Source organism: Pipistrellus kuhlii, unplaced genomic scaffold (assembly GCF_014108245.1).
Source record: "Pipistrellus kuhlii isolate mPipKuh1 unplaced genomic scaffold, mPipKuh1.p scaffold_m20_p_2, whole genome shotgun sequence".
Taxonomy (NCBI): domain Eukaryota; kingdom Metazoa; phylum Chordata; class Mammalia; order Chiroptera; family Vespertilionidae; genus Pipistrellus; species Pipistrellus kuhlii.
Window position 1 is genome coordinate 71,947,713 of NW_023425515.1, and position 10,157 is coordinate 71,957,869.

The 10,157-nt window shown below is 41.6% G+C and overlaps 1 protein-coding gene across 7 annotated transcripts in view; it reads left to right on the top strand.

Annotated features, from left to right (window-relative positions):
• Window positions 1-9,506, top strand: part of TMEM45A (transmembrane protein 45A) — a 110,191-nt gene extending 100,685 nt beyond the window's left edge. For 5 of the 7 annotated variants that reach the window (XM_036447553.2, XM_036447549.2, XM_036447554.2 and 2 more), the window contains 2 exons: window positions 157-302; window positions 3,379-3,899. In XM_036447553.2, coding sequence (XP_036303446.1) covers window positions 157-302; window positions 3,379-3,529 — 297 coding nt within the window. In that variant the 3' untranslated portion in view covers window positions 3,530-3,899. Of the gene's footprint in view, window positions 1-156; window positions 303-3,378; window positions 3,900-6,304; window positions 6,373-8,934; window positions 9,073-9,157 lie in introns of those variants that run through there. The other 2 variants (XR_004989566.2, XM_036447550.2) reach the window with 2 other exon arrangements.
• Window positions 9,507-10,157: the final 651 nt, after the last annotated feature.

Genomic DNA, 10,157 nt, shown 5'->3' on the forward strand with positions numbered 1-10,157 from the left:
AGTACTGTCTATATTACTAAAACAGACAATAAAACCTGATGTCTTCTCTGTATATTTCAGATAATGGGAAGTTGTCTTGGTTACCATTCTTCTTGGAACCAAGCATGTTGAAATGTGGCTGATTATTTTAATGTGTGTTTTTGTTTTAAATTGCAGATTGGTTTTGTCCTTTATCCCCCCAGCGGAGGTCCTGCATGGGATCTACTGGATCATGACAACATTATGTTTCTCACCATATGCTTCTGTTGGCATTATGCGTTCACCTTTATCATCATTGGAGCGCTTTATGCTTTTGTCATCTGGTAAGTTAGTAATTTTTGTTCATGGAAGTTTTATTCCTTGATATATGATCAACAAGACTTGATAGTATGAACTTAAAATTATAGGGGATTTTATTCATTAGCATTCCACCAGACAGTGTCATATAGAAAACTATCTGCAAACATGGGAATTTCCAATAGAAAGAATAAATGCTGGTTTAAAGTTAGAATAGCTCAGCAGTGTCTGCTGTGCCTCTGAGCTATGACTCACCCTTCAACACACTCTTCTGTGCCTCCATGCATTTGCATATGCTCTTTCCTCTTATAAATGGCCCTTCCCACACCTGCAGTGACTGAGCCCTCCATTTGCCCAGGCGTATATCAACTCTAGTATTTCCCAAGCTTGGTGTCAATTAATATATATATATATATATATATATATATATATATATATATATATATATATAAATATATGTGTGTGTGTGTGTGTGTGTGTGTGTATATATATATATATATATATATATATATATATATATAAAATATGTTATATATTGGGTATATTGTATATATTATATATTTTTTTTCAGAGAGGAAAAATATATATATTTATTGATTTCAGAGAGGAAGGGAGGAGAGATAGAAACATCAATCATGAGAGAGAAGCATCAATGGGCTGCCTCCTGCACAATTTCTATTGGGAATCAAGCCCACAACCCAGGCATGTGCCCTGACAGAGTTCATAGGTCAGCACTCAACCACTGATCCACACTGGCTGGGTCTTTTTTTTTTTTTTTTTTTTTTTTTTTTTTTATGAATAGTTTGTTGATTTTCAGAGAGAGAAGGAGAAAGTGAAACATTGATTGGCTGCCTCCTGAAGGCCCCTTCTGGAGATTGAGCCTATAACTTGTCATGTGCCTGTGACTGGGAGTTGAAATGGAAATCCTTTGGTGTACTGGAGAATGGCCAACCAATAACACACACTGGCCAGGGCTGGTGTTATTTTTTGACCAACATGTTTGTCTCCCATTAAATTTGAGTACCTGATTAATTTGACACCTATTCTAATACTAGAGGCCCGATGCATGAAGATTCATGTAAGAATGGGCCTTCCTTCCTCTGGCTGCCAGCACTGCCTTCGCTCCGGCCAGATCCACCCTTTTGCTCCTGCTCAGAGACGCCTTTTTGCCTTCCCACGTTGTTCAGAGGCCCAGAGTGGCTGGGGCGGTATGGAATGCCTGCATTGTTGCCATGGTGACAACACAAATGTACTGCCCTCCCCCTCACTGCTCAGTGCCTGTGTATTCAAATTAACCCGCCATATTTGTTGGGTTAATTTGCATACTGACTCCTGATTGGCTGGTGGGTGTTGCAAAGGCACCATCAGTTTGCATCTTACTCTTTTATTAGTGTAGATTTGAGTCCCAGTGGGTGAAAATTCATGCATTGGGGAGGCCCCTCAGTCCGGCCTGCCCCCTCTCACAGTCCAGGAGCCCTCAAGGGATGTCCTACTTTGAAGGCTTGGGGAGTGGGCCTAAGCCCCAGTCTGATCTCCCTCTGCGGGAGGCAACCAGCCAACCAGGGGAAGGCATGACCCCCATCACCTCCTCGCTGCTGCTGCCTGCCAGCTGGGGCACTGTGGCTGTAAGGTCTGAGCCCTGGGCCTCAGCTGCCAGGGTTCATGGCTGCCTAAGCCCATGGCTGCCTCAGCCCCAGGCCTTACAGCCACCAGGGCTCATGGCTGCCTGAGCCTGGGCCTCACAGCCTCCGGGGGTCTCATGGCTGGCTGAGCCCACAGCCCTTGCAGTCACTGCTGTGGCTGCTTGCCTTGAGCCCTCACAGCTGCCACCATGGCTGTCTGCTTTTGGCCTTCGCAGCTACGGTGGCTTTCTCTGGAAGGATGTTTGGAAGACATCTGCTCTAATGAGCATATTACCCTTTTATTAGCATAGATTTCTAAAAGTAAGATTCTGTGCATGTTTTTACAAGAACCCTGATACAATGTTTTATGATGGGTGAGGAGCAATAGAGCAGATTGATAAGAACACATATTCCTAGTTCTGTTGTTCTGTCTGACTTTGGGCAGATTAGCTATAATAAGTCTCAGTTTTTTTGTTTGCAAAATGGGGATAAAAGTAGTACTTAAATAAGATTATGCATTTAAACTGCTCAGAACATAATAAGAGCTCAATGAAAGTTATTCTTATTGTCCTTGTTCTTTTTGCTAATTCTTATTCCTGTTCTTCTCCTGTATAAAAAATTCGTAAGTGTAGACCCTGTGGGGAGAGACAGACAATTTAAGTACAGTGCAATAAGTGGAAATAGTAGAAGAAAGCACGATTGGAACTCAGAGGAGGCCTCCTCACAATTGAGAATTAAGCTGCAGTTTGAAGGATGAGTAGGACCAGGAAGGGGTGAACATGGGTCCTCTCTCCAAGGTAACTTATACCAAACCACAAGCGGCCTGGCTGATCCTAGCTACTAGGCATGCATCCAGCAATGCGTACGTACTCCTTTGATTGAAATGTTCTTTATCTGCAGCCTTCATTATGGTAGCCATAAGCTACATGTGATTTTTGAGCATGTTGACATGTTCCTAGTGTCACATTAATTTTAATTAATTTAAATATCCATATTCATAGTGGCCACCATATTGGACAGTACACATCTATCAGGTTCCCTAGATTTTTAAAATTCAGCAGCTGCTTTTGGCTTAGTGGGGTCTCAACCTCTGCCTCCTATATTTCTACTCTCAGACTTCTAGCTTTTTACTCCTCTCTTTAGACTTGTCCCTCCTCCTCCTTCTCAGTTACCCCCCTCCCCCGCCTCATCACCTCTCCTGCTTTATGCTTCTTTGAGTTTCTGAAGTAAGGAAACCATTGGTTCTCTGAGTAAAGAAACCATTAAGAAAAGGTCTCCCAGATGTCTCTGCTAGGCTTTGGGTCAGCCCACTTTGATTCATAGTTGCCTCTTTAAGTGCTTTGGGTGCTGGGAAATTTTATCTTCCCATTGACTAATTTCTATGAGTCCTATTCCATTCCCCCAAAGTTTGTGCCTGAGCTGGTTGGTAAGGCTAGCTCTGCTATTGAGTGAAACTTGGCTTCTCCCTCTGTTGTTCTAGGCTGACATCTGGGCCTCATCTCCTTAGGAGCTGGGCAGCCTCCAAGACCAATGCCAACATTCAGGGACCCTCTCTGCTGCATGTCAGCTCCCTTTCAGAGCCAAAAGAAGACTACTGTCTTTTCCTGTTTCAGAAACCTTCAGACCCTTAATCATTTTCATATCCGCTTACAGTTCTCTAGGAATGCCATGTTTATTTTCAACCTCTGCCTCCCCTCCCTTTAACCTTTTGACCTTGTAGTTCCCTCTACCTGGCATATCAAATTAAATGCCAATCTCTTCTACAAAAACTACTGTGATTATCCTAGCCTTAGCTTATCCCCTTCAAGAGTTTTACATCACTTTAGTCTCTATGAAACATTTGAAAAACTGTGATCTTGTGTGATGTTTGTGCTTAGCTCATGTTAGTTTTAGCTGTTAGATTGTGTTGCCTTGATGGAAATACTTTTTCATGTTTTTCTCACAGTTCCTGGCACACTGTCAAACATATAGTAGGTGCTCAATAAACAATCTGTTTTAATAGATCTGTTTCAGAGTTATTTGAATTCAGGCTTCATTTGTTCGGAAATCATGTTTTATACGCTTATCAGTTTTGTTCTCATATCTCTTGAACATATAAGACTGGGAGCTCATGTTCTGACATTTTGATATAAACTTAAGCAATAGCTTAAAAAAATATCACAAAGAGTCAGTACCATACTGACTTGTAGTGAGGTCACATAGGCTAATTCAGTCTCATAATCACAAGGCTCTTTGAAAGCCTCATTGTCAGGGTTTGACTGTGGAATAGCTTATGACCTGGTGAAAGGTGATGGATTTTCAGGACATTGTATGTTTGACATAGCACAAAGATTACCATGGCAACAAAATGGAGTTATGGGACCCCAGCTCTCTCCCTCCCTCAGCCCTCCCCCAACCCCATTCAAGTCTCTGAAAAATGAAGCTGTACTTCCCAGTTTTCCAAGACAAATGGTTCAAAGATTGCTTCATCCAGTCCCATGCCTGCAGTCTTGATTATGACAGCTCACAGGAGAAACCTCTCTGTTTGGAAATCTTATTACATGTTTTACTAAATTTCATATTTATTTTTAAAAATATGTTTTTATTGATTTTAGAGAGGGGGAGAGGGATACAGAGAAACATCAATGATAGAGAAACATCAATTGGCTGCCTCCTGCATGCCCCCTATTGGGGATTGAGCCCACAACCTGGGCATGTGCCCTGACTGGGAATTGAACTAGGAACCCTCTGATTCATGGATCTATGCCATCTGGGCTAAGTGTCATATTTAAACACACCTGTTGCACAGAGCTATTTCAAAAGCCATTCTCTATGGGTTAAGAAATATTGCCCATTTTTGAAACTGGACAACTGATGGTTTTGGGCTGCTTGTCAGTACTTGAGCCAAGTAAGCACAGACAGGGTTGAATCATATATGAGCATTTATCCCAATTTTGCGCATAAAATTCATGCACAAGGGTGTGTGTCCCTCAGCCCAACCTGCAACCTCTCCAATCTGAGACCCCTCGAGGGATGTCCGACTGTCTAGTAGGATTGGGCCTAAACAGGCAGTTGGACATCCCTCTCACAATCTAGGACTGCTGGCTCCCAACTTCATGCCTGCCTGCCTTCCTGATTGTCCCTAACTGCTTCTGCCTTCCAACCTGATCACCCTTAACCACTCCCCTGCCAGCTTGATTGTCCCTAACTGCCCACCCCTGCAGGCCTGGTTCTCCCCAACTGCCCTTCCCTGCTGACCCAGTCACCCCTAACTGCCCTCCCCTGTCAGCCTCATTGCCCCTAACTGCTTTCCCTTCATGGTCTGGTTCCCCTCTCCAACTGCCCTCCCCTGCAGGCCCAGTTGCCCCCAACTTCCCTCTTCTGCCAGCCTGGTTACCCCTAACTGCCCTCCCCTGCAGGGTTGATCACCCCCAACTCCCTCCCTTTCAGGCCTGGTCCCTCTCAACTGCCCTCCCTTGCAGACCTGGTTCCTCCCAACTGCCCTCCCCTGCTGGCCATCTTGTGGTGGCCATCTTTTGTCCATATGGGAGCATCCATCTTTGACCACATGGGGGCAGCAATCTTGTGTGTTGGAGTGGTGGTCAATCTGCATATTACTCTTTTATTAGATAGGATAGAGGCCTGGTGCACAGGTGGGAGCTGGCTGGTTTGCCCTGAAGGATGTCCTGGATCAGGATGGGGTTTTCTTGGGGTGTGGGGCCTGTAGTGGTTTGCAGGCCAGCCATGCTCCCCTTCCTCCCTTCCCTCCTCCCGGTGACCCAAGCATAAGCTGGGGAAGCATGTATATGGGATTTATTTATCTTCTATAATTGAAACTTTGTAACCTTGAGCAGAGGCCAGGGCAGGGGAAACCCAAGCCTCCTGCTTGCTCCAGCTCTGTGCCACCACCATCTTGGTTGGGTTAATTTAAATACTCAGTCCTGATTGGCTGGTGGGCATGGCTTGTGGGTGTAGCAGAGGTATGGTCAATTTGCATGTTTTTCTTTTATTAGATAGGATGCTGGCAGTATGGGAGAGCAGCAGGTCATCCACAAAAAATATGCTCTCCAATCTCCTATAAGCCAGCTGTTCATATTGGTTAGGACAAAGATTACATGGGAAAGTAGGAATTATAGGCATGGGGAAGTAGGCAATGGGGATTGGGGATGAGACTCCATTTATTTTTTATTTTTGGCAACAAGGTTATTAATCTTTACATGATATTAGGAAGTTCTTGAATGAGAATGGACTGCATTCCAAGGTTGACACCCAGGTCCAAGGCTGATTGCCAGGTCCAAGGTTGACTCCCATGTCCCAAGGATGTACAACTCCCAGCCAGATTAGCATGTCCTTTCTTCAGTCAGAACAAGACAATCATGATTGACAGAGCATGATTAATATTCTATTTTTGACCCTAACATTTTCAAGTTGGTTTTCTAAGCAATGATTTATGTGAACTATTTTGAAGAACAAAATACAGATGACACAATGCCAGGCATATGATAATTTGACTTCTGGAAGTTTGATTTCCAGATAGATTCTGGAAGCACACCCAGAGTCTCAGCTCAGCTCTTCCTCATATTAATCCAGAGGAACACAGGCAAACAAAAGCCAGACACACCTTGACTGTATTTCCCTGAATTTGCATCATTCCAGGAACTAGTAATTATTTGCACTTCCTCTTCTTATGCCATCCCTCAGTCTGTATCCAGTGGCCATTTCTGCATGTGCCAATACCTAGAGCTACAAGGTACAGATAGAGCCTATTTCAAGTATGTGAATATTCATCCTCATGGCTTGAAGCAATAGCAGATATAATCCAGAGAGGAGGAAGGGGGGAAAGGAAAAATCAGTAGGGTCTGTGTTAGCAATTACTTTGTAGTAAGTAGCTGTGTCTTTGTTTTATTTTTTACAAAACTTATCAGGAATGAATCTAGAATAAATTAACTAATTAATGCATTTCATTTAGCATGCATTGAAGTTGTACAGTGTAGAAAAACTGTTTTGTTTTTTAAATGACACAAACACTGTCCCAGACATTAAGACATTAGCCTTTCATGAGAACAATGCCTTGAAGAGTTGAGGATATTGGAAGCAGCATCAATTGTCAATTAATAATCAAGACAAGTGATTTTGAGTTTTCGTTGGCTCTTGATGAGTCAACAAATGTTACTAAATACTGCTCAGTGGTTGTTATATATTGGAGGAATTAGTGTTGAATTGGAGGTGACTGAAGAATTATGAATTATCTATGAATAGGTGAGTGATATGAACTCCTGGTAGATTGCTTCAAAGGCCATTGATTTACCAAATGTGTGTTGAGCCACCATTATGTGCCAGACACTATTCTAGACTTTGGTTGGGATTAGGGCTGTAAGTAAAATGATGACTCTGCTCTTATTCTAGTGGGACCCAGAGCACAAGTAAAGAAAATGTGTTATATTGTAAATCAGAAGATGCCTTAATCAATAAGCCAAATTTATTTGGAGTCCCTCTCATTTTGCTAGTGCTAGTGGGCCCAGAGGAAATCTTGCTTCTCAAATTCTGGGGCCCAATATAGTGGAGGTCTTTCCTATTTATATGTTTTTCAGCTCTTTGTTTTTTTCAAATTTGGAACAAGACTTCTGGACCTTCTGAAAAAAAAGTCCCGTGTGCTGGGACAGGGCCGTGAGACCATATCTCAAGGCCTGGCCTCGTGCCATCACTGACATACTGTCTGGGGAATAGTTTATGGCCTCTCTGGAATGGAAGTAGTCTTATTTTTCTTTATTATTTAAGCAAGTAAATGTTTACAGAAGCCAGAATAGCAGGGTTAAAATTTTAAACAGCAGTTTTTACCCAAGACAGAGATTACTATGCTTCAAATGCATATTGATAGAGGCAGGCCAGACCTTGATTAGAAGAAAAAGAAAGGCAGATAATAAGGGTAAAGATGCAGACAGACTAGGGGAGTTTTTCATAAAGTGAGAATGATTTTGATGATTTGGTTTATCAAGTTTGCTTGTATATTCCCATGTATTTATGGAAGTTAAATATGTTTTATTGATATGGTCACAGTACAATGTCTTTACAAATAATCTTGCACAGAAAAAAACACACACAACTTTTTCTACATATTAATACATTAGAGAAAGGGAAAGCCTGCTTAATTTCTGATCCTAAGAAGCTTAGTACCTTCCAATGTCAAAAATTGCAATTGCTGCTTCCCCCAATCCTACAGATTCTCTTTACAAAAACAAGGGTAGAGTGCACTTCTAACTTGGATCACCGTATGCAGTGGCCAGCCTGTGGCCTGCACAAAAGCACCTCTCTGAAGGCTCGAGTGGGGGCTCAATAAAGCCCAGATTTGACAAGGGGAAGAGATAACTTTATGCACTTCCTTTCAGAAGAGGGCTCCTATTTATAACATACAGCTGGATGCAGACTTGGAAAAGCTTTGCTGAGCTTGGTTTCATAAGGCTTTCTACAACCCAGAGATTGTCTTGTTAGTTTTAGAAATGATAAAAGTTCTGAATAATTAGGCATCTTCTGATGCATCATCAAATAATCATGCTGTGCATTCAGAAGCTACCTTGAATCTGTTTGCTTGTTATACTTTACTTTAATAAAAACAAACAAACAACCACACAATTTTTAACTGATGAATGGAGTGGATCTAGAGACATGGAAGCATGGAACAGAGTGTGGAATCTCAGAGGGAAGGTGGGGGAGGGTGGGTGGGAGGTAATTAACCAAGGACATAGTATGCATATATCCATGGCCCTCGGACACAGACAATGGGATCATTGGGGTGAGGGCCAGGGGCAGGGAGTGGACTGGAGGGGGTCAATGGGGAAAAACGGGGGACAAATGTAATACTTTCAACAATTAAGAATTGTTTAAAAACAATAAAAAATAAATAAATATTTCAAGTACATCCAAAGCCAAATAAAAGTGATTTTCTCTTTTGGGGTGCCTCTCCAATTTGCACAAGTAATTTGGGTTTGTTAGAAGTACATATTGCTCTGGATTTTTAATCTTAAACAGCATAATGTGAAATGCCTTTCATTCTTCTCAGGTTGGTTAAAACTCGACTTAATAGGACCTGCCCCTCAGAAGTTGGACTCCTGAAAAATGTTGAACGTGAACAAGAATCAGAAGAAGAGATGTGATTTTGATGGGCATCTAGTCTTTTTGGATGAACTTTTCCTTTTCTTTCTTTCTCTTTCTTCCTTCCTTTCTTCCTTTCTTTCTTTCTTTCTTTCTTTCTTTCTTTCTTTCTTTCTTTCTTTCTTTCTTTCTTTTTTTTTGCATTGTTTTTGTTCATGGTTTTGTTTCTTGATCTTTTGTTTGGCTAAGGATCATTCTTGGTGTACTGGTTGTATTTTGAATTTTGTTAAAGTATTTGAATATTAATGTTTTATTTTACTTTAGATGATAAGTTCATTTTGCACATCAGCCTTGGTATTCAGGGCCTATGGTGACTCTTCCAAAGTCTTCTAAAGTTTGATGCCCATGATATGACAAACATTTGTTTTATTTGTCTTATACGTATACTTAAGGTTCTTGGGATTGCTACCATTTGTACTTGTTAAAAATGGATTACACTTGTTTGTCTTGTTGCAACGAGAAATAAATGAATACCTCAAATCTTCATTTTTGTTACTCAACTGCACCCCACCTTTATATCATGAAGAAAATGCTGTGTGACACTGAAATTCCCTTTTTGATGAGACTTGTTTTTCTGTAACACCTGATTTCTCCTCTAGGAAAAGTGAGCCAGAGTCTTTCTGAGTTGTGTACTCTTTGGAAAAAGATAAAGTGGATGATCCCTGGAACATATGATTGCAAAGCCATAAGAGACTGGGAAAGAAGAGTCATGATATTATCTACAGGGTAAAAAGTCATCAATAGCATAGCGTGGCCGCCATACCGCCCCTCTGCTGCAATGGTTGAAGGGTTGAGACAAGGAATAGCCTTTTATGGAAAATCTGGGTAAAAAGTCAGAGCCCTTGCATAGTCTGTGGCTAAATAGAACTTAGTGGAGAGTCAAAAAATCTTGTTTCTAATTCTGGCTCTACCATTAATCAGCTTCTAGGGTTTGAGCAGTCATCATGTCTTTCTCTAAGTAAGGGAATTGAGTTGGATGAATCATTGGGCCCTTTCTGAATGTCATATGTTATAAATCTAGAGTCTCTGAGACAAAACTGAAGCATGGAGATAGCTAATTTTGTAAATGTCAATCTCTGCCCTCAGGAATCCTTGAGCGATGACTCAAATATGGAGGAAAAGAGGCAGCCT